The following is a 25,354-nucleotide window of genomic DNA, read 5'->3' on the forward strand; positions in this document are numbered from 1 at the left end:
TTTTACCATCATTACTTATTATTTGTTATTAACTCATTCAAACCCAAAAACGTGGAAACACGTTTTTAATACTTTGTCCTTCACTGCCAAAAACGTATTTACACTTTTTTTTTTTTATCCATCCATCCATCCATCTTCTTGACCGCTTATTCCTCACAAGGGTCGCGGGGGGTGCTGGAGCCTATCTCAGCTAGTTTTGGGGCAGCAGGTGGGGTTCACCCTGGACTGGTTGCCAGCCAATCGCAGGGCACACAGAGACGAACAAGCATCCACACTCACAAGCACACCTAGGGACAATTCGGCGCGCCCAATTAACCTGCCATGTTTTTGGAATGTGGGAGGAGAACAGAGTACTTTTTTTTTAAATGTTTTTTGTTGTTGTTGTTAGTTTATTTGTTTTTAAATGCAACAGCATACAGAAGGCTTTGATGCAACTTCTGACATGAGCTGGCTTAAAGCAATGGTAGATATTACAAAAAAAAATGTCGAACAGGTGGCAACAGAGTATAAGAGATCAGCCAGGGCCATGTTGCAACAAGTTCTTTTTGTCACTGTTTTCACCAGGTATGTGAATATTAATGAAACTTAGCTATATTCTAATGCTAATTGCTGCAAAATGGAAACAGATAAAAATATACTTTTTTTCCTGATGAAAGAACAGACTGTCATCTTTCTTTTGGTAGGTTCCTTTTTTTTTTTTAATAGCAATAGAACACAATATTCTGTGGGCATTGCAAAATCAGTCAAAATCCAGTAAAAGAGGGGTTGCTTCAGTGAGAATTTTATGGTCATTGAGTGTAAGACAAAGTTAATGTAAATATAATTAAAAAAATAAATAAATACAATTTTAAAAAGCATAATAATTATCCACACTGGCAAAACACTCCTGAAAATTGCTGTATTAAGTCCCACTAAAAAGAAAAGTTTATTTAGGCTGTACAAGTGTACATAAAGCTTAGTCTGGTGAGTCCATGTAATTCATTTATTGTATGTGTTTACAGAAAAGTTATCTGCGCATAATGTACTGCAAATGAGGCCACAAAAGGCAGAGGGAATTCTCCATGATTCCTCTTGCCATTCATTCCGCTTGAAATGCGCTGCCCCAGGCTTCACCTGTCATGTCGGCTGCGAACTTCTCCTTACATGGATTTTAAAACAAGACAAACGGTAACAATCACTGGGAAATTGATGCCTGCTTGCCATGTTGAGGCTTAGTGGATATAAAAAGTCGACACACCCCTGTTCAAATGGCAGATTTTAGTGATATAGACAAATGAGATGAGAATAAAACATTTACAACTTTTTTCTATTAGTGTGACCTAAAAAAAAAAAGAAAAGCTATAATTGTAAGAAAAAAATAAAAATAACAATACTGCATATAAATAATATTTTAAAAATAACATAAACAAAGCAAATGACCGATTTGATGACCGGGAAGTAAAAATAAAAAGACAAAAAAGAGGGGTTGCAAAAGTGCCCACACCCTCATAACTGCAACCTGCCTGTGTTCACAATTAACCAATCACATTCACACTCACGTTAAATAAGTCAACACACAATTGCCACCATTTAAAATGCTTCTGATTAACCCCAATTTCTGTTCTAGTAAGCTTGTATTTTTTTCTGCTTCCTCGCAGAAGCCTGCAGGTGTTGCGCTCACACTGACTGCTATATTTTGAACTTTTCATAACTCCTCCAATTCCCCTGGAGAAAAATAGCCCCAAAGTATGATGCTGCCTCTAACATGCTTCACTCTAATGTACGGTGTTGTGTTTGCTCATAACGTAACTTTTAGAATTACTGTATGGCAAAAAAGTTCAACCTTGGTTTCACTGGGTCATAACAAAATCTCCACAAAACACATGTGGGGAAAATATCATTTAAACAGGGGTGTGCAGACTTTTTATACGCTGCAAATGAGACATACACACTATACATCCGCAACGAAAGACATTTAATGCTTTGCACAAACACGCCTTTGGCTGATTGACAGGTTACCTGCAAAAGGTTACGGTGCAGAACACCTGAAGCTCATCATTCCTTGATAAACGAAGGCTATAAAACGATCACACGCAATCAAGCGCAATACAAGCAGCCTCATTTTAGTCAATAAATCGTCACAAACATTAATGGAGGGACCACCTGTTCCTGCGGACCATTACACTAAAAATGACTATTGTCATTTTTCTTCTGCGCTCAAGTTGAGCAAAAATACTGAAGCCACGTTAGACTCCAGTAGGTCCCCTCAGGGTTGGGGAGGCGGACCAACAGGAAGCATGAAGTCGTTCAACAGCTTCTCTTCAGATGCTTTACGAGGGCTTCTGATATCAGGCTCCTTCTTGTGGTTTTATTTGATCGTTTTCACTTCAAGTTTCCTTTTCTTCAATAAAACTGCCAACGGTGGATGTTCAGCAGTTGTTGTTTTTTTAACTCCACAATTTGGGGAAACTTTTGTCATTTCCTCACTTCGCATATAAAGTGATCAACTCATCCCATCTGAATAGAAATGGGAAGATCTCAGATATTTCTGTCTGTTATTGTGGGTGTGTGCGGATGTTCCGTCAGATTGGTCAGGCTGACAAAGGAAAGTGACAACAATCAGCCGGGCAAAAACACATCTATAAATGTGTACTAGTCAGTTATGGAGGAAAAACTGTTAAATTTGTCACCATTTCAGTTTTCCAGATTTTTGGGCCGTGGCTAAAACCGTGCGACGCAATTTACAATCCAGCATGAGTCGCCCCTCTTCCACTATATAATGCTGCATTCAAGGAAGTTGGGAAGTTGGATTTTTCCGACTTCATACCAGAAAGTATGCACAGGAATGTCCCTTTGGACCCCGACTTCACCGCCCGGTTTAAATCTGACGTCACTTGACAGTGGCGACCCCGTATAGACAAAGAGCGGGAATGGAAAAACATAATTTACTCAATTATAAACACATTTGTCTATTTATTCATCACAACATTCATGTAGTTATTTGAAAAAGTTACTTTACATAACCCAATGTGATTTTGACTGACTGCACCAAACAGACAAACAAATACTCTGTCATAATCAGCCATCTTTGTTGTTTACATTTTTCTCAAAAGCTTTGGAGGTTGGAACTTGGAGAATTCAAGTGGGATATATCCGACTTCCCACCTTCCTCGAATGCACCGTAAGAACTTGAGCACTTTTGTATGCATTAGCGCAATTGCGACATTCGGTTAGCTAGCTAGTTAGCTAGCTATGACTACTTGTCTTTAATGCAAATGAATCGCTCACTCAGCGATCTCTATATTTTATTTTCGTAATTTAATGCTGTACTAGCAACTATCTAATAGTACTTTTCCCAACTTTATTAAATGTATTATAAAATATATATTAGACTATATGCTTGCATTTTGATGAAAAGAAAAACGTAAAACTGATCTATTGGAATAAGAAGAAAAGAAAAAAAAAAAAAAAAAAACGGCAATACCGACTGTATTTTTCTCCACCCCACATTAGCAGTTCTAACTTCACTAAACTAACTTGTCAATTGGTTTGGTGCCTTGGGCGATGCAATTGACGGAGATAAGCCGTGACCATCTACAACGCTGCAGCAGAGAAAAGAACAAAGCGGCTGTTTATGGCACATTGTTCCCGACTTCCTCCTGAGTCATTTAGGGCCCGAATCTTTCAATCAGTTGACTTCTGGTCCCCTTGATTATGCAGACAAAACACAACATCGCAGAGAAACAACATCAGGCCTCCCCTGTGGTGCACTGTAATAGTAGAAAATATCGCCTCACTGTTTCTTAAAAGGTGACTTGAGTTCCAAGCGGCCCAGTGGACTGGGTGTCAGTCTTGTGTGAGGGCTCGTGTAACATGTCGTAATGTCCTCACAAGCCAAGAAACAGAATAATTTGTCTTCGGGGGCCTGCGATGTGTAATGTTATGAAACTGGCAGGTCAGTGGAGCTCATGTCTGCTGGGCCGCCAGAGGCTAATTGCGTCTGAGCGTTTCAGTCCTTAGCGTGTTCTTTTTTCTGGTTTAAGAGATTTGATTCGAATATGGAATTGTGAGCAGCTCCAAAATATTCCGATGTTACGACCTTAGCTTTGCATATTAGGAGGGAAACAATCCATTCCTGGAGGCTGCGGAATTATTTTTCCACCATAGAGAATAAAAGAACTAAAAATAGATTGAGTCAAAGCCTAATAATAAAATAATTATAAACAGTCTTATCTGCCAACTAATCACATTTACAAGGTTTTTTTGTGGTCGACTATAACGTGAGAAAAGTCAAGTCGAAGTTAGTTTATTGATGATGTTATTGTCGAAATTAAGAAATATCATAGGGAACAGTGTTGCACTGCCATACAACAGTCCCACAAACATCATTTATTACTGAACAGTAACAAACAACAACAAATTACTTAAATTATCTACCTCCCGCAACACAAACTGCAGCAACAGTGGCACTAGCCAATAGCGCCACAAGCTAGCTAGAGCTAGCTAAAGCATCAGCATCCGTTACGTTCAAAACATGGATCTAAAGGCACAATAATCACTTCATGCATTGATGTGACGCTATTTGAAGTAATCCAACTTGTTCTTTAATATTTCAACATGAATTGTGTAACTTTTCATTGCGTTTAATCAAGCACAAAAGAAATTTTCGGTGCTCATTCATGAACTTACCATAAAGTAACTCGCTGCTGTTATCCACTAATATCCACCTATGATTCAATTAAAATGTGAATTAAATACTTTACATCTGAGAAAATGCCTCATAATGCTAAAAAAAAAACTTCAGGTGTGAGAATTATAACTTAACCGATAAAAAAAAAAAAGAAAGAAAAATAAAACCTACACAAAGTAGTCTGGAAAACAAGTGTGTACCAGTTAGCCATGTTAGCATGGCAGCTAAATGTTCACTCCTGTTTGTGCTCTTAACGTGTGATTAATTTCCATTTAGCTAATCATGACATATTAATACTTCAAATCAAACATTATTTCTGGAAATATGTCCATCTTTGTGATGCTACGTTTCTAGCAAGCCACGGTATTGTTAGATAAACTTTAACAGTTGATGTGGGTTTAAACAGGTGGCACAATATTTACATTTTAAAGTCCTATTATTGTACTATTATAGACTAAATGTTATATCGCAAGTTTTATTTCCATATGACATCACGTCCAACGGGTTCACCTCTGAAGTTTTGTGCAGCTTTGCAAGCATATTGGTCGAATATTGACTTTTAGGGATGTTCAATATTAGATGCTCCACGCTACTGTTTAGTTTGGTAAAGAACATTGGAAGAAATACCTCCGAGACCTCATACTACACGCAGCTTCTTGATTTAGAGAAAAATACTACCAGGTGAGTAAATAAAAATAATGCCCTTGGTATGTCTTTCCCCTCTCGACCCATGACTACCATCTTGCTCCCTCCACCCACTTGCCCGACCGACTCCACCTGGGAGAGAAGTTCTCTTGAAGCAGAGAGAGGAATGCGGTGGTTGTCATAGAGGGGAGGCGTGCATGTCCCCTCATGCCCACCCCAGGGTTCTCACGACGTCCCGTCTTGTTTTTAGTCCTAATTAGTGGCTGCTTGCAGTTTGGAGACAGATGTTTAGAATCCTGCAAAAAAAGAAGTTTGGACTTCAAACACCAGAGTGGAAAGTAGAAAGCGTTTTCCGCCTTCCTTCCCCTCCGCTGGAACTCCCGTTTCGCGCTACTCTCGTCTGATACTTCGCATATGTTGAGAAATTAAGAATAGGAGGAGCAGATGACTTTCAAACAGGATTTTATTAACATAACTTACAGTGAAAATGTTTTTTTTTTCCTTTTAATGCCACTTGGCTGAAATAATCACTACGCCAACTCACCGCATCATTAGGTACACCTGCACATTCTAATACGATGCAGCTGTATGCACAATTCTGCCTTTATAAAGATAATACTGCTTTTTAGGGCTGGGAATCTTTGACTGTCTCGCGATTCGATTCGATTCGATTACGATTTTGGGGTCTACGATGTTTTATTTGGGTTATAAACAAAGATAATCTTTCATAAGCTTTCATGGAGGACTCCAGGAAGTGCAGAATAATTACTGCTGAGGAGCTCCAAGTGTCCAATTTTAATTTAAGAGACCTCAAAACGATTCATTGATTATCTAAAAGAATGATAGTATATGATATCAAATATTGGTTTTTCAAAGCATTAGAACATGCAAACAAATGCTACTCGCTAGCCTGTTGCAGTACTGTCAATTTGCAGTGACGCGAAACAAACTTTGCCTCTGAAGTCAGAATGTTTTTTTTATTTTTTTTTAATAACCGGATCATATGCGGCTGCTCCTAGCAAGGTACCACTTTACCAGGTCTATAAACTTCACAGCCAAGTGAAATATTTTACATTGCAGGAACTCAACCTCAATCATTCAGCAACACACCTCCAAACAAAATGCTTGCTAAGCTTCCCCCTTTGTAGTGCGGGGCTTCAGCTTCTCGAGCTGTGCCCGTGTGTTTTGTCGAGTCCTGCCGGTTTCTGTTCATTAAGGCAGGTGGTGACAGTGTAACAGTGCGCTTTGTTTCTGGCAAACATCTTGCAGTAATTACCATTCATCATCAGCGCGTGACTGGAGGCGAAGAGCAAGAGACGTTATATGGCCTTTTACAGGAAGGAACCGCGCGCTCGCTTCTTGTGGCAACGCGACTGCTGTTGACGACGCGGATGGAAAACGGTCGTTTTGACACACCTGTCAATCAAGTCATCAAGGCTCGGACTTGACCTCTTTGTTCCCCTGTAATCAGAATGTGTCATCTTCACGAGGCTGGATTTTCACTGCAGAGCTCAATGACAATTTTTTCAAGTTCCTTTCGTTTTGCTAGTTGTGCTGGACTAAAATTGCTCAACTTGGCCATGCAAATCATGCAGTTAGGACGCTGATTCCCACTATTTTAATAGAGCAATTTAAAACAATCACTACTGTTTGCTTAAAATGTAATCCAATGACAACAGCAGAGGCCCTAGAATCGAACCTTGTGGAACACCATCCGTTCCATTATGCATGTCAGTTCCTATTGTACATATTCTCCCTATATTTATATAAAAGATTAAAAAAAAAAAAATTCTAAAACTAATAACAAATAAACTAAATCAAGCATTTTTGAAATTATAAAAATATAAATAAAAATATAAAATAAAATAAAACAAGAAAAAATAACTTGCTATAACCTCTAATTAAAACTAAGTGAAATTAAACAAAAGTCAAAAGAAATACAAACTAACTATAATGAAAAATCCCAAACTACTTTAAAGGGATACTTCACCTATTTATCTTAGCCCCATATAGCAATAAAAAGTTAATATTTTGTCTGTAATTAATTTGATACTTTCATTATTTTTCACGTCCAATTAGCACCTTTAAAAACACATTTTGCAAGTTGCTGTCGACTGAAAATGACATCACAAGGGCTCAGGTAACCAATCACAGCTCACCTGTTTTCTCGGTTTGGTCATGTGACATTCACAAGCTGAGCTGTGATTGGTTACGTGAGCCCTTGTGATGTCATTTTCAATCGACAGCAAGTTGCAAAATGTGTTTTTAAAGGTATTAATCGTACATGAAAAATAATGAAAATATCACATTTATTATAGGCAAAATATTACTGCCAAAAATGGCTAAATAAGTAAAGTATCCCTTTAACCCTGAATACCGCATATCCAACATATTTTAACGAGTACAAGCAAGTGTCAATACTACAAAGTGATTATCAGCAGGATTCATTGTGAACAAATCGAATGCAGCAACAGTAGCTGAATTGTGATTAGTAGCATTCATTAATTGACTCATGCCAGCTGCCAGTCAGCTGCCACCCAAGAACTATTAAAAAAAGAAATGACTGTGTGGATGGGTTTCTTTTCCTTATCAGTGGAGCATTTCACGTGACTCACCGCACACACACTCCACCTTTCCGACTGCACCTTATTTACTCACACTCGTGCATTGACATGAGCGCTTCATGCTAAAACTCTCAACAGGTGGAAGTGCTTATGCCGGTAATAACATTTTATTACAGTCTCTAAATGAGAGTGGTGGTGGACACTGAATGGGCAGATACTACACACGCACAGCGCCGACGAACCCGCTGCACTCCCGTCCCGGACGGACGTGCAGTCGGATGTGCGTGACTGCATTTGCTCCGTACGCCGTCGAGACGTTTCCTCCGTTTGGAGTGACGCTTGAGCTTAATGCGCTGCTGCGGGATTGTTTGTGTGCGCTTTGGTATCAGCGCGACTCTCCGGTTGGCTTGAAAGCTGCTTCGCTTCGAAGCAACAAAACACTCGGCGAGCCAGAAGTTGTTCAGCAGGCGCGTTGGGGACGCGCAGACAGCAGACACGGATTTTCCCTCAACTACTTAGTCATCATGATGACACAAGGATTGACTGATGATAACATTCGAAACACGCTACTGTACAGGGAGACTGAAATGGCAGTATAAACTGTGAGCGTGGCGATGAGAGGCAATGTTGTCACTCGGTTACAGTAGCATCGTGTAATACACACATATCGGATGATAAGGAATATAATAACGCATTGTAGATGACCATCATAGGAAAATAAAAAGAAGAGTGGCAACAGAAGAAAGAGAAGAGGCTATGCTAACCGTTAGCTTATCTTTTTAGCGTGGTCATGACTTGGGAGGCACATTTCAGTTTGTGATTTTGAATTACAATTTTTAAATAGAATTTTGAGTGTGAATGTAATATATATAATTTTGAAATTTGAAATTTTGAAAATTTAAATTTCGAATTAGAATTTTGATTTAGAATGCTAACCGTTAGCTTCTCTTTTTTTTAGCGTGGTCATGACTTGGGAGACATTTCTGTTTGTGATGTTGAATTTTTAAATTGAATTTTGAGTGTGAATGTAACGTTTTATGTAATTTTGAAATTTTATATTTTCAGCATTTAAATTTCGAATTTGAATTTTGATTTCAAATTTTTATTTTGAATGCTTATAACAGTTAGTTATATTTATAGCGTGCTCATAACTTGGGAGAAACATTTCAGTTTGTGATTTTGAATTAGAATTTTTTAATTGAATTTTGAGTGTGAATGTAATTTTGAAATTTTAAATTTTGAAAATTTAAATTTCGATTTAACAATTTTGATTTTGAATATAAACTTTGAATTTTGGATTTTAATAAAGTTGATTTATGTGGACAGCATGATCACACACCAAATTAAAAACAACCAACAACAAAAAACAATGTACAGTATACACACATACAGCACATACAATATGTATGTATACACTCCTATCTCTCATATATAATATAAAAGGTTAGATCTGAAGCTTAAAAGCTTATAAATGCCCTAACCATGCTCACAATCTTAATTTCGGAGAAAAAAATAAATAAAATTTCCGTTTATCCTTTCAGCAAAAAAAGAAAAAGAAAAAATAGCAACTTAACACTTAATTCACTTCTTGCTATTGTTGTTCTTTATTTTCATTTTCTTTGAAGGTTTTATTCAATACTAATAATAAAGATGAAGCTGTTTAATATGTAAACCATACTATGTAAACGTACATGCTTTTTGAACATGTATATTTTTCTTTATCAGTACCATTAGACCAATAGCATAATTGGCCAATTGACATAATTGGCACATCGTTTTTGACATACTGACACAATAGCATTAAAAAAAAGCTAGCGACATGCTGGCTTTAAAAAAATAAAATAAATAAAAAAATAAATAAATAAAAAAGGATACTCTTTGATCACGGCAATTTGCAAAAGTTGAATCGAGGTAACTGAACTGAGTGTTCATTCAAAAAGGATTTGGGCAATTATGCTATTAGGATAACGATATCGTAATGATACTCGTAAGCGTTATAATTTGATCTCTATCATCGTGCTAAAACATTTTGATATCCTCAGTCAACCTCTGCAACGTAACAATGCTTAATCCCTCATTGTAGTTACTTGGTGGATGTGATCAAAAAGAAAAGGTGTGGCTCGCGGTTAGCAGCAATGTGGCAATACTTCACCTTGGGCGTACGTGCCGCCGTCACACGCGCTTTTGCGCTACAACCCAACGCTTGACAGGCACCCGCATGCTGAAAACCGCCTCCTTGTGTTTGCTTGTCGCACAAATAATCGCTGCAATTACTCAATGCTGCTAACGGGCATTTCTTATTGACGTGTGCAAATGCTAAGAAATTCTTGCCAAATGTGTTACAACAACAAAACTAAAAGTAACAAGTGCTCTCGCTTGAGCTGTGAAGGAGTCCAGCTTTTTGACTTGAGTTTATCTATCCATCTAGATCTATCTATCTAGATCTATCTCTATCTATCTATCTAGATCTCTATCTAAATCTATCTATCTAGATCTATCTCTATCTATCTATCTATATCTATCTAGATCTATCTCTATCTATCTATCTATCTAGATCTATCTCTCTATCTATCTAGATCTCTATCTAGATCTATCTATCTATCTAGATCTCTATCTAGATCTATCTCTATCTATCTATCTAGATCTCTATCTAGATCTATCTATCTAGATCTATCTCTATCTATCTATCTAGATCTATCTCTATCTATCTATCTAGATCTATCTAGATCTATCTCTATCTATCTAGATCTATCTCTATCTATCTCTATCTATCTAGATCTATCTCTATCTATCTATCTATCTATCTATCTATCTAGATCTATCTCTATCTATCTAGATCTATCTATCTATCTATCTAGATCTATCTCTATCTATCTATCTATCTATCTATCTATCTATCTAGATCTATCACTATCTATCTATCTAGATCTCTATCTAGATCTATCTCTATCTAGATCTCTATCTAGATCTATCTCTATCTATCTATCTATCTAGATCTCTATCTAGATCTATCTATCTAGATCTATCTCTATCTATCTATCTAGATCTATCTAGATCTATCTCTATCTATCTAGATCTATCTCTATCTATCTATCTAGATCTCTATCTAGATCTATCTATCTATCTAGATCTCTATCTAGATCTATCTATCTATCTATCTAGATCTCTATCTAGATCTATCTATCTATCTATCTATCTATCTACAGTATTTATCTCTATCTAGATCTCTATCTCTATCTAGATCTCTCTCTATCTAGATCTCTATCTATCTATCTATCTATCTATCTATCTATCTAGATCTCTATCTAGATCTCTATCTATCTAGATCTCTATCAATCTATCTATCTATCTATCTATCTATCTATCTATCTATATCTCTATCTATCTATCTATCTATCTATATGTTTAATAATAATCTGTGTCAATCTAATACAAAAAAAAACTTACAGTAAGAATGTCGGACATTGAGCGAGGAAGCATTTTAAGCTAATCCGACTTTGACAACTAAATTGGATGCCAACTCCGATGGTGCTCGGCTAACTTCATCATCCAGTAGTGGCCACCAGCCCTGGCAGCCGGCAGCCAGCCGAACGCATCCTGCATCCTGCAGTCGGAATCTGTTCCCAGCATGTCGCGTTTGATCTCCGTCTGGGGTTATTTTATAGACGCCTCCGTCTCACTCTGCAAGCCAATTAAAACTTTGCCAGATGTTTGTCTCCAACTGCGGTCCACTACAAGAAGGGGCTGTGTCCTTCTAGTCGTCAGATTAATATATGGAAACTAAAAAGGTTAGTTTGGTTTCCATGCTTGTACATCTAAAAATATCTTCACTGGACTGGCTGAAAGCGTATCAATGACATCGACCAACCGACTTTGGCTCACCTTTCACTTTATAGTTGATGACAAAATAACTTTTGTTGTTTAACATCTAACACACACAGATGCAGAGGAACACAACAAAGGGAAGGGAACTAACCCTAAAATCATCTCCTCCTGTCATCTTGCCTTCCTTTCCATTTCCTCCCCCTGCCCCCTTTTCAGCTCCACCAGCCACTCCCTCACAAAAGGCTGCCTGACCAACAATCGCTGACAAGTGTTGAGTAAGGTGTCGTAATTGCAGAAAAAGAGAAATGCAGGATTTTACTCCTATTGCTTAAAATGACTGCTCCATGAAAACTAACAAACTAAACTAACTCCACGTCAGCTGTATTTGCCGTTCATGCTACTGGAGAGAACCGCCTTATGTTGTTGCAAAAATCAGGGTTATTATAGGTTTGGAATTTTCATTTTAGTTATTTCGTTTTGTTTTGTTTTAATTTAGTTTTAATTGGTTTTCAGGGTGGCTCTGTTAGTTTTTATTAGTTTTAGTTATTTAATAAATACTTAGTTTTAGTATTAGTTTTAGTTTAAAAAAAAATCCATTACTTGTGCATATTATTGAAAAAAAAAAAAACACCAGGGGAGCGACGTCATCTGAAGGCGCTCTTCTATTGGCTGCTGCTAGATGACGTCACTTCTGTGTGACACACTTTCAAATATATGTTTTAACTTTGGAATTCCTCGAAAGGAAATCTGAAGAAAACAAAAGATTGTATAAGGTCATAGAGGTTATTTTTCCAACCGTATATAAGCTATTCCAAAGTCGATTTTACATACAGTAATCTGTTCCAGGTTTATTAATACACGTGACGGGACTTAATTGGAGGTATTTTGGCTTGAACAGAATGTTCCCGGCGAGCCTTTGTGAAGTGGATGAGCACTTGACATTCACATGATGACATTCTGACACAACACTCGTGGAGCAAGCGCAGACAGCGTCCTGATTTTGTGCTACCTGTTAAATGTCTAAATTTCCTTTCAACTTCTTGCCAAATGGATCACTTCAAGTTCAAATCTCACGAGAGGTGGTTTAAAAAAAAAAAAAAAAAAAAAAGTTTCCGCAAAGGCTTATCTCCCATGCGATGTGTGTGTCAAGCATTGGCTGCGTACCTGCTGTGTGATTAATAGATAGACATGCCCAGATAAATAGATAAACCTGTGCAACCTGCGACTGTGTGGACCTCTTTAAAAAAAAAAAAGTGGAAATTAGTATATATATTTTTTCAATATGTAATTTTAATTAATACATTAAAATGAGTAATTAAATATTCAGAAAATGTCAGTCTAAATTTTTAAGTTGTCAGAAAAAGAGAGATGAAAGGTATATGAAGAAATTTGTTTTGTTTAAACATAAAAATGTCCAAAAGTGACCATAGTATGTCCAAAAAGGAAGAGGAAAAGCAGAAAATTAACAGAAAATGTACATAAAATTGCCCAAATTGTCAGAAAATTGAATAAAAAAAAAGGCAGAAACTCAAAAAGTCGCCATAAAATGTCCAAAAGCAAAAACCGAAAATTACCCTCAAATATCCACAAAATTGCCAAAAATGTCATAAAATTTATAGCAGGAAGGCAGCTAAAATGTCCAAAAAAAGGAAGAAGAGGCAGAAAATTACCATATGTCCATAAAATTGCCTAAACAATGTCAAAATATGACAGAAAGGCAGAAAAGTCTGGAAAAAAAGGAGAAATTTGTATATATATATATTTTAAACATTTATTTTTTATATAAAATACTCTTAATGAATTAATTATTACATTAAAATGAATAATTAAATATTCAGAAAATGTAACTATACATTTTTAAGTTGGCAGAAAATGTTTTTGTTTTTTTTAAACCTAAAAATGTCTAAAAAGGAAGAGGAAACCAAACAAAATTTACCATACAATGGACATAAAATTGCCAAAAATGTCAGAAAATTTAATGTAAAAAAGGCAGAAAATAAAACACTCAAAAAGTCGTCATAAAATGTTCAAAAGCAAAAAACGAAATCCCGAAAATTACCCTCAAATATCCGCAAAATTGCCAAAAATGTCAAAAAATTGATAGCAGGAAGGCAGAAAAAATGTCCCCCCCAAAAAGAGGAAGAGAAGAGGCAAGAAATTACCCTAATATGTCCATAAAATTGCCAAAAACAATGTCATTCTACATATTGGATGCTGCTCTTGTATTTTTATGTTCTGGTGCAGCTCTAATTAGCTCTTGGTCCCTCATCATATTACACTAACACTAACAACACTCTTTCGTTTATCTCAATGTTCAAATGTTTTGCGGCTCCAGACAGATTTTTGGTCATTTGGCATAAAATGGCTCTTGTGGCAGGAACGGTTGCTGCCCTAAACTAAACTCACATTTTAACTTCTCATTTACAATATCGCTTCATTTTTTTCCCCCCGTTGTGTTGCAAGCTCACCATCAAACAGTAGCAATGTGGATGCAATTACGAGTGCGACAGTAGGTCACTCGGACTCTTTCAAGTCGAAGTGGGCTGGAGACTTTTTTTTTATTTATTTTTTTATGATTACAGACTTTGCCGTGTGTTTAAGTCCAGCGTGTTTGTGATTCTGGGGTTGAATGTGCCCCTTGAAAAAGTCCAGCAAATGCTGCAATTTGAACACGCTGCCACTACTGCGAAAGACATTACACTCATGTTTACAAAAAAAAAAGAAAGGTTTCCAGACGCGTGTATGCGCCGATCACAATGTCTTTTCAACACTTCCAATAAGAGATGTTTATACAAAAGGTCGTCGCGGTTGCTCTGTGTTGTCTTGACACACATTTACCGGCATTTTCCATTTCGCATTTCCGAACAGTTTGACGAGTGATAGCAGCAAAAAATACATCCCGAGGCCACGCTTATACCAAGATGTTTTTTTTTCTGCTGTTTTGGAAATGTTTGCTTGCACATTATGAAATCATTGCCAGCTCCATTTTTGCCAAGCGACAAAAAAAATGCCCGTTTTTCCAGCTGTTGTTGCGCATGCTGACCAACAACAACAAAATGTGTTCTGTGACAAGTTTTGGATTTTACAAAACAAACAAACAAAATAAAGCAGTAGTAAGAGAGAGATAAAAGATATTCCTCTGCTCATATTGTCTGATAGCTTCTCATTCTTGGGCCGAGGCTCATTTTCACATTGATGTGACTAAACATTATTGACTTTGGCTCTGTGTCTCAGAAGAGTGCTTTCCTTTGCTTTCATTTTCTTTTTTACTGTCCATTTCAAACAAATGAATCAAATGCATTTCAGTATCTGTTTCAATCTTTCACCCACCACCATTCATTCATTCATCCCGATGATGAAATATGCAAGTTCTGGCTGGAGGCAGCTTTTTTTTTTCTTCTCTCTTTCCTCCGCTCAGTGTACACTAGTAAAAACCCCTTGAAGAAATTTCCTCCATAAAATGGCACTGGCTTCCATTTTAACCTTGGTAAAAATGTTTTGTCAAATAAATGACAGAAATGACCTTCCTGGGTGGAGTTTGCATGTTCTCCCCGTGCCCGCGTGGGTCTTCTCCGGGTACTCCGGTCTCCTCCCACATTCCAAAGACATGCATGGCAGGTTAATTGGGCGCTCCGAATTGTCCCTTGGTGTGCTTGTGAGTGTGGATGGTTGTTCGTCTCCATGTGCCCTGTGATTGGCTGGCAACGAGTCCAGGGTTGTACCCCGCCTACTGCCCATAAGTTCTTGATTGTGAAATAGTTCACCATGTTGCCACATTATGTCATCAGGCCCTTACTTACTTGCCCAGCGCAAGTCTAACTGTTGTTTCGTTTTTTGTTTTTTGTATTTTGCTTGACTAGCTATTTAGATAGATATTTTGCGCCAATGTGGGATGGAACGCCAGCCAATCGAAGTGCCTCCCCTCATTTCCTTTAAAGTCTGGGAGGCCAAAGCACAAACAATGCTTGAGTTTGCGGAAGCAGAAATTTGATTCTCTGGAGTCGGTGCATGACAATGGTGTGCTCAAAGTGTTGTTTTTTTGTTTTTGTTTTTTTTACAGCTCTCCCCTTGCAACGTGGACAACTGGAAACTAACTTGCATCCATGATGCAATCACATTACACCACTTGCGCCACCACTTAGACCTGGCTTTTGCAAATCTAGTCTACTTTTTGATCTTTTTGTGACCCGATTGTCAGGTGCATCAGGGGCAGTTCTGTCCGCTGGAATGCCCACAGAGGCACAATGTGTTCCTGAAGACGGGAGACTCGACTTCGACCCCGGAACAAAAACAGAGCCGAGTGCATGTCTATGAAAATAGGGCCCTTGCACGCTAAAAACAGTTAAAAATGGATCGATCCACTACTTGGGTGAATTTGACCCAATTTTACGGGTTGTTTTGCACCAAAAAATGAATAAATAAAAGAAATAATTTTGTACAAAAATAAATAAAGAAATAATTTTGTAAAAATAATAATAATAATAATCAAATATATAAATACATTTGTACATAAACAAACAAACAAACAAATAAATAAATACATGTACACCAATAAATAAATAAATACATTTGTAAATAAATAAATAAATAAATAAATACATACATAAATACATAAATAAATAGATTTGTACAAAACAACCCAGAAATCAGATCCTCTGCTTGGGTCAATTTGACCCAACCTTCTGAGTTGTTTTACACAAAAATGGCCCTATTTTCTACCCAAAGTGGGATCAAATTGCCCCATAAAGTGGATCGGTCCATTTTTGATCCATAATTGGGTTACTTTTGACCCAACTCTTTTTAGAGTGTGGGATCAAATGGCAAATAGGAACATTCATGGTGATACAGAGTCATTTTTCTGTAGTTTTGTAGGTGATTAAAACCTCCCCTCTCTCCTCTTCTCTTCTACAGGTGGTTCTAGATCACATGAGGAGGAAATGCAAATGTCACGGCACGTCAGGAAGCTGCCAGCTGAAGACATGCTGGCAGGTCACCCCCGAATTCCGGGTGGTGGGCTCCATCCTCAAAGAGCGATTCCACATCGCCACTCTCATCAAGGCCCACAACCGCAACACCGGCCAGCTGGATCACTCGCACCACAACAACAACCATCACAGCAACCACCATCATCACCACCACCATCATCATCATCACCACCACCACCACCACGCGCACCGCAGGAGGCCCGGCGTCAACGACCTGGTCTACTTTGAGAAGTCGCCCGACTTCTGCGAGCGGGACCTGGGCTCGGACTCGGCGGGGACGCAGGGTCGCATCTGCAACAAGACCAGTCCGGGCATGGACAACTGCGAGAGTCTGTGCTGCGGCCGAGGCCACAACATCCTGCAGCAGACGCGCAGCGAGCGCTGCAACTGCAAGTTCCACTGGTGCTGCTACGTGGTGTGCGAGGAGTGCAGGATAACCGAGTGGGTCAGCGTGTGCAAATGAGCAGCTGATCCCAAACACACTTTTCCAAAGACCCTGATTAGAAACGAGAACGGGGCCGAGACCGTCTTTAAACGCACCCCCACTCCCTTTTCTTCCAAGGAGCCGAAAAACGTGTGAAGAGCGCCGAGAGCTACCGTCAGCAGACGATCGATTTGCATGTCGGAGTCGAGTGTGCACATGCACTACATGCCCAAAGCTGTCACAACTGTGCAAGCGTATGTGTTTTTTTTTTGTATTTTGTCCGATACAGTCGGGTAGCTGAAAGAAATAAATGCAAAAAACAAACAAAAAAAAAGCACCGCACTAGCGATCAAATAATATGACTGTTATATGAAATGTATGCTTCACCGGCAGTATTTAGACACAATGTTACATAATATTTCTGCTATTTCCATACTGCGCACGCAGGGAAACAAACAGACGGGAATTTGTTGGTGCACGCCCGCAGCACAAAGATGCCGGGCAAGCTTAAGGGCACTTCACTCATCAATGTCACGTTTTTTGTGTGTTTACGGATTAGACTTGGATTTGGTCAATCGATGTACATCTCAAAGCAAATCAAAGCTTACTGTCAAGCAATGTCACGTCAGTCAAAAAGCTCATAATTACATGTTTGAGTCACAAAATTATCGACGCTTCAAGCCTACAGTGACTAGAATATATCCCATGGCACAACAACGAGGCACTCTATAGCAGCCATGCCAGCGCAAAGCCCTGGTCCACATCACATCCTGGCTGTGCAGTCTTACTTATTCCCCTTCCTGATCCACATGTTCCGATCCACACACTGACATCTTTCTCACCATGACGTGGACGCACATGCAGCAGACAACGAGGCGCTCTAAAGAAGCCACACCAGCCCAAAACCCTTGTCCACATGCTGAATGTCAAGTCGGGCTTGTATTTTATTTTTTTCCTTCCTCCGAACTCTTCCGCTTTTGTCTGTGGGATGTGCGTGCACTCCCAGGTAACAACGAGGCACTCTAAAGCAGCCAGGTCAGCCCAAAGTCAACATCACATCCTGATCTCATTTTTTCCCCCCTTCCTAGTCCACACATCCCTGTCCATAAACTGGCTGCCAAGTCAGACTTTCTCCTCCTGGTACTTCCTTTCATCTTTCTCACCATGATGTGAGCGCACTTAAGGCAGACAACGAGGCACTCTAAATGGCCACACCAGCCCGAAACTCTTATTCACATGCTGAATGTCAAGTCAGACTTATTCTATGCACAAGTCAGATTCCACCCACACCCCCCACTCATTTCCCTTTCTGGCATGCCCGTGTTGTGCATGCACTTATGGCAGATAATGAGGCACTCTATAGCAATCACACAAGCCCGAAACACCTGTCCACATGCTGAATATCAAGTTGGACTTCAACCCCCCACCTCCTCACTCTTTCAACTTGGTCTGTGTAACATGCGTGCACTCATGGCCAACAATGAGGCGTTCTAAATTTAGCCACACCAGTGGTTTACCAAAACGGAAGATGTATGTAGACATAGATAGCTTGTGTACTGCATGTCAAATTTGTGTTGGATAACCGCGTATGTGAACGTATGTGAAGGCGCTCAAGTGCTTAAAGAGTGGCGGAGGCGTAATTTGATGATGTTGGACTCCAAAGTGTGCGTTAAGAAAATGGAAAGCTGAACCAGTGGAAAAACAATTTAACACTCCTTTTCAACAACTATCTTCAAACATGTTTACCATATTTAGCCGCAAATCTCTGAATTCCCTTCAAGACAGTCGAGCGCCAGATCTGATAATCTGATTGCTTGCTGCTGCATCCTGGGATTGCTCCTATCAGACCCAAGCAACTGGAACCGTTTCCTCCTCTTTTAATTGAGGATGCCGTAATCAAAGTCAGACTAATCAGCTGCAGATAGAGCGAGTTCACTAGTCACGCTTTGCCGCATGATCCGTAAGGTCCGCTGTCATTTCCAGCACTGTACATAAAGTGTCCGTATCATCACCACATGAACACGCTTCAGTATCACGAGTGTTTCCTTTTTTGTGTGTAACGCTCCGGCCTTTGACACTCACACCTTGTAAGCGTAGCCACTGCGCACCTGTGGATATTCTGACTCGGTCGGGTTCTATGCAACTATGTCGACGAGAACGTTGACGTGGTTTCAGAAATGAGCACATGCGGACTGGCTTCTGATCAGAAAATGTCGTTTGTTTCCGAGTTATGCTTTGTGCCTGTGTTGAAAGCCGAGAAAAGAAAAAGAAAAAAAAATCAGGAATCTTTCTTGTGTTCCATTGATTTTAAGTCAGTTTGCACAAGCACAACTGTAACTCTGGGAGATATTAGTAATATGTATTTTGTCTTAAAATGTACAGTGTGAGTGTTGCCTAAGTTATTTTATTTTTGTGGATAATATTTTGTAAAACAATAAAGATTGTCCTAGGTAAAATTTGTATTGAATGACATGAAATAATAAAAGAGATGCAACTAGTTTCTTTGTCACAAGTCAGCTGCTGCCTGTATACAGAGTACAAATCATCCGAAATTAAGCTACATGGGTTGTGGGATAACTTTCACGTCAAGGTTGAGCCATATGGATTTTTACAGAAATGTGTGGTTCACGTCACAAAAGTGTGTACCTTTCATGTTTGACAGTTTCACTTGTGTTGAGCGTCCTTCACTTTACACACAAATAAAAATTGGATCCAGCCATTATCCATTTTCATGTACGCCACTATTTTTCCTACTGTGACAAAAGTGCAAATGGTTGAAATTTAAAAAAATGTCTGTAAGCTTCCTGTGTATGCTATGTAAAGTTTTGTCCATGAAGTATTTAAGATATTTTTATTTTCCTACTTTTTGATTTCAGTGTGTACATAGAAATATGAAATGGTGAAACCAAATTTGTGTATTTGACACAACTCTATCGTTGCTTGTGACCCTCCTGATATGGGAACATACTGTATGTATTGATGTATATAGTGCCTCTCTGAAAGCTGAGTTAATAAATGTCAAATCTGCTGTTGAGAAACGCTGCTGAGGATTTTATTTTATTTTTTGTGCGTGTTTGTGTTGCCGTAATGACTTCAATCTGCCTAATGATTGCATAAAGTGAAAAAAATGCTGACCAATCACAACACAGAAATTGTCAAATCGACTGCAGTTTTCTTCGATCCAAAACAATTCTTATGATTTAGTTGACACTCATGAATATGAAAATGCACTCCCCAACTTCCTGTGTAAGAAGAGCATACTGAGTGTAGCAAGGTGGTTGTGAAGAACATTATTTGAAGCAGAGTTATGTAGAAAAGAGGAGAAGGTGAGAGTAAAATACGATTCGTGGGCATCGGGGCAAAAGATCCATAACACCTATTGATGGGGGGAAAAAAAAAAGTTTTTATATAAATATTCACTATGCGTTTTTTTACAAAAAAAAAAAAGACCACGCAAATATAAATAAATAAATAAATAAATAAATACATAAATAAAATAAATAAATAAATACATAAACATAATTATAATATAAAGTACATATGGATCTCTATAGATGCACCCTGTGGGGATGGACTACAGGATAAGCAGAAAGAGAAAATGGATTGATGGATGGATGGATGGATGGATGGATGGATGGATGGACGGATGGACGGATGGGAGGTGGTTGGATGGATGGATGGATGGATGGATGGATGGATGGATGGATGGATGGATGGATGGATGGGAGCTGGTTGGTTGGATGGATGGACGGATGGGAGGTGGTTGGATGATGGACGGATGGATGGACGGATGGGAGGTGGTTGGATGGATGGATGGATGGATGGATGGATGGATGGATGGATGGATGGATGGATGGACGGATGGGAGGTGGTTGGATGGATGGATTGATGGATGGATGGATGGATGGATGGACGGATGGATGGACGGAAGGGAGGTGGTTGGATGATGGATGGATGGATGGATGGATGGATGGATGGACGGATGGATGGACGGATGGGAGGTGGTTGGATGGATGGATGGATGGATGGATGGATGGGAGCTGGTTGGTTGGATGGATGGACGGATGGGAGGTGGTTGGATGATGGACGGATGGATGGACGGATGGGAGGTGGTTGGATGGATGGATGGATGGATGGATGGATGGATGGATGGACGGATGGGAGTTGGTTGGATGGATGGATGGATGGATGGAATGGATGGATGGATGGATGGATGGACGGATGGATGGACGGAAGGGAGGTGGTTGGATGATGGATGGATGGATGGATGGATGGATGGACGGATGGGAGGTGGTTGGATGATGGATGGATGGGAGGTGGATGGATGGATGGATGGATGGATGGATGGATGCAGCACATCCAAGTACCCACAGAACAATTCCAATATCAAAGGCATTCCGAATAAGGCAGAAGATACACAAATTCCTAAATTCATCCTGGACAAACTGTGATAAAGTCCGTTTTATGAAGTGGTTGCGTCCAAAAAACACAAAACGAAGATATGTATTAAAAGAGTGTTGGTAGGGCTCTCAAATTAATTAACTGAACCAGAACGTAACTTCTAGTTTTCATGACACAACATTATCTGCTGTGCTGCAGCACAAAGTTTACCTCGACCGCCGACTACCTGCGGTAAGTCAAGTGAGGACAAAAAAAAATGTAAATTTTGCCTCATAAACTGCGATGCAAAACAGTCGTAATGGGTGATCAGCAACCATAAGAGACATCAAATCTATAACGTCAACATTAGCATAGGCATTAGCATCAACATTCGTCAATCAATTCGTCAAATTTTTTGTTGTTGTTGGGGCCCAGATAGCACGTCTATGTGGTCAAGTATCAACTTTCTTGTACTAGTTGCTGCTTGCGTGCAGAGAGGAATCCTGTTGAGCGTCCTTGACTCATTTATATCTCCTGCGCCTCGAGGGAAGCGATGAAGTCACTGAATCAAGTGTACCAATTCTCCAGATACACTTTCAAAGCAAACAGATGAAAAAAAGAAACTATTTTCGAGTCAGGCGATTCTATTCTTATCCAAACATACTGTTGAGAGTTAGGGAAAGGGAAAAAGCAGCTTCCCTTCTTCCGCACCTCTCGCTCCCGGCTCCTCTCTGCAACACCATCTGTACATCGAGTGTAGCATGCGTCGTGCATCTTTCAGTGTTATGAAAGTTTGATAGACGTGAACACGGTCCTCATCTCATCTTGTTGAATAGTTTATGTGAGGATGAAGGTGTGGTGACAACCCTGTGCGTGATTGTTTGTACAAGAATTTGTGTTTCCTTTATGGTCACGTGATCTGAAATGAATTATTGAGCGTACGCATTATACGTCGGAAACTAAAGTGTGGTACACACAAACCAATAATTGTGTCAAATGTGCGCATTTTCCCCTTCCTTGCTGTCCAAGTCAGCAAGGACCAGATTCTTGGATGTCTGAAAGTTTATCATGTAGTGTGGGGTGTGTTAATGACTTTTTTTCCCCCCATCTTTGATCTGCTAGCTCGCTTAGCCTAACTGTTAGTATGTTTAAAGCTAAGCTACGAGTTAGCCTAACTGTTAGCTATATTATGTTAACAGATAAGCTAAGAGTTACCCTAACTTTTGGGAACAAATTTACAATTAGCCAAACTGTTAACTTATCTGTTAACTACATTGATGTTGTGTTGAACAACACTTCTAGTGTTATTCAGTGTGCTCAATGGAAAAAAAAGAAAGAAAGGAAAATGCTTCCAAGACATGAAAACTAACTCAAGCGACGTCTTACATTTATCAACTAGCTAAAACTAACGATAATTCTGTCAAAAATTTCCTTCGGTTTTGTCTTAGTCAATCAGTATCATACATGAGCTTTCGTAGTTCATTTTAGAAGTATTTATTTTTGGTATTGCGGCAATTAAAGCCACAAACAATGTCAAAACAAACAAACAAACAAACAAAAAAGCCTAACTATAATAAAAACAAATCTAAAATGGTACGGTTTATTTTTGACAACACTATTGCAATCCTCAATTCTGTCCAAAAACTTTTGATTCAAAGCTCTGCTAATCCCCGAACTGCGAAATGAGTCACGAGTGTAGAATTGGCAATCTAGTATCACCTCTCCGTTTCCCAGTCTCAGTCTGTCTAATAGTCACATTTATATCCTGAATGGATTAAGGACAAATACTTTTGAGAAAGTAATTGTTCATCCTCACGAGAATAGCTCCTGCCCGTGACTGGTAGAGCACCAGGCCCGGGCTTGCGTGTTGAGTTTATTTGAGCAGCGGCTCCCAAAGAGACTACTGACTTGAGCTGTAACAACATTATGGCGGTGAATGAGATTTTTTTTTTTTTTTTCTTCCCCGTTTTATAATCCCTTGGCAAGAACTTGCAAATCTGCATCATCTGGAAAACTGTCAGTTTTTTTTTTTTTTTTTTTGTTCCTCACTGCATTACATATTAAAAACAAAGTAAATAAATAAATAAATAAATAAATAAATAAATAACTTTCCATGCCATCAAGTATGTTTGGCCCTATCATATCAAACTGTCAGAAAGTAGATTAATTAATTGCAAGCTCAATTATTTGATCATGATGTCTTTTGGAGTATTGGACCCACAGTGTATTTAATAAAGACATAGAATCTAACGATGCCTTCAAGCGGCATGACCACAAGTCTATTCAGTGCACTTGTAAGTGTGGGCACGGTCCAATGACGCAAGAAGCGTCAGGAAGGCAGACAAGACATTTGACAGCTACGGCAAGAATGACAAATGGCATACTTTTATTCAACTAAAATTACAGGCGATGTCAAACATGTCGGCTACCTACAAATGTTTACATAAAAGCCCAACCAAGAACAATCAGGAAAGTATGCGGAACGGTGAAAATGTCAATTTTATTAAATTTATTAAAGATTAAACCATTTCTGCATCGCAACTTGACCACCAGGGGCAGTATATACAGTACAGACACCAACAAAGAAGAGTTTCACTACTGTAAGTGACTCAGGAAGAATATATACCCGTGTTGATGTCACACCGCTATTCATTAGCTCGTCTATGGCATTTTGAATCATCTGTTAGCATTAAGCTAAGCAAGCTTTTCTCAGTCATAACTTTGTGGTTGTTTCGACTTCAACTTGAAGCCTCTTTTTTTTGAGTAAGTGAGTTGAGGTAAGTTATTTGCCATCATACAGCAATCATGTCAAAAGGTTACGAGCAAAAAATGATCCCAATGACAACTTGTATCTCCAAAAAGTCAGGTCACTTGTATCTCAAAGCTAATTTAACAATATTGCACTGCACTTTAGCCAGAGAGACGACTATTTGTCTAAAAGCAATTATTATTATTATTATTTTCCCCAACAGTGTATCCTCTTGAATGCCACGCAATCTGGTCCGAGCCCGGCGGCCTAACAACTATATCATCCATTTCACTTTCTTGGCGACAAGTCCCGTATCCGAGTTGAGACATTGTCGCGGGCTTGTCGAAACTCGCCGCTAAGGCTTCTTGTCTAAAGATAGGCAGCGTGCGTCGATGACTAATTCATCGCTGTTATACCTTGTCGAGAGTTGCTTCATTCCCCGGCATTAAAATTCAATGCGGCCGGCAGCGGGAACATGCAAAGCAGGCCGGCATTATCTCATAGGGCCTCTCTCGCTCTCTCTGGTTAGCGCGCATGCAGCGAGTGCTTTCAGCTTCTTTACAAATACTTGATCTGCGCTAACGCTACAGTTTGATCCGCGTTATTAATTCATGGCCTCTCCCACCAAGGGAGGGATCGAAGAGGAAATGGGGGATCATTTTTTTCGGTGCCAGTTCTCTTATTAATTATTGACAAGGGAGGCCAACAAGTACATGCTTTTAACACCATTTGCAACATGTTCTGCTTGACCTAAGACGACATTTGCTCCACTGGATCAGAGTTCTACTTTTTTTTTTTTTTTTTAAGCCTGGCAGGGAATGAAAAGAGGCTTTTTTTCTGAAATATTGATCGACGTATGTCAAAGTTATAAATGGAAAAAGGTGCTGGGCTCGGTCCAAGAAGTAGTGCTGATCCGCAGGACGTAAAAGGGCTTGAAAAGTTTCCTACGTGTGACTAATTTTGAGTCTCATTAAAGAGACATTACCGAATTCCAGCGAACACAACACGAAAGAAAAATGTAATTAAATTTTGATTAGACTTTGTGAATAACACAGATTGACTCAAGTGTAAACATAACTTTAAGTGTCACACTTTGTTTTGGTCAATAATTTG

General features: G+C 39.1%; 1 protein-coding gene and 1 long non-coding RNA gene across 3 annotated transcripts in view; one reads left to right on the forward strand and one right to left on the reverse strand.

Annotated features, from left to right (window-relative positions):
* The window catches only part of wnt10a (wingless-type MMTV integration site family, member 10a), a 34,318-nt gene extending 14,260 nt beyond the window's left edge, over positions 1-20,058 (forward strand). For both annotated transcript variants that reach the window (XM_077536175.1, XM_077536176.1), the window contains exon 4: positions 16,615-20,058. In XM_077536175.1, the coding sequence (XP_077392301.1) occupies positions 16,615-17,151 (537 nt within the window). In that variant the 3' untranslated portion in view covers positions 17,152-20,058. The remainder of the gene's footprint in view (positions 1-16,614) is intronic.
* The window catches only part of LOC144030157 (uncharacterized), a 50,980-nt gene continuing 30,186 nt past the window's right edge, over positions 4,561-25,354 (reverse strand). Inside the window, exon 3 of the long non-coding RNA XR_013287208.1 lies at positions 4,561-5,610. This is a non-coding gene — a long non-coding RNA (uncharacterized LOC144030157). The remainder of the gene's footprint in view (positions 5,611-25,354) is intronic.

Source organism: Festucalex cinctus, chromosome 11, assembly GCF_051991245.1.
Source record: "Festucalex cinctus isolate MCC-2025b chromosome 11, RoL_Fcin_1.0, whole genome shotgun sequence".
NCBI classification, from domain to species: domain Eukaryota; kingdom Metazoa; phylum Chordata; class Actinopteri; order Syngnathiformes; family Syngnathidae; genus Festucalex; species Festucalex cinctus.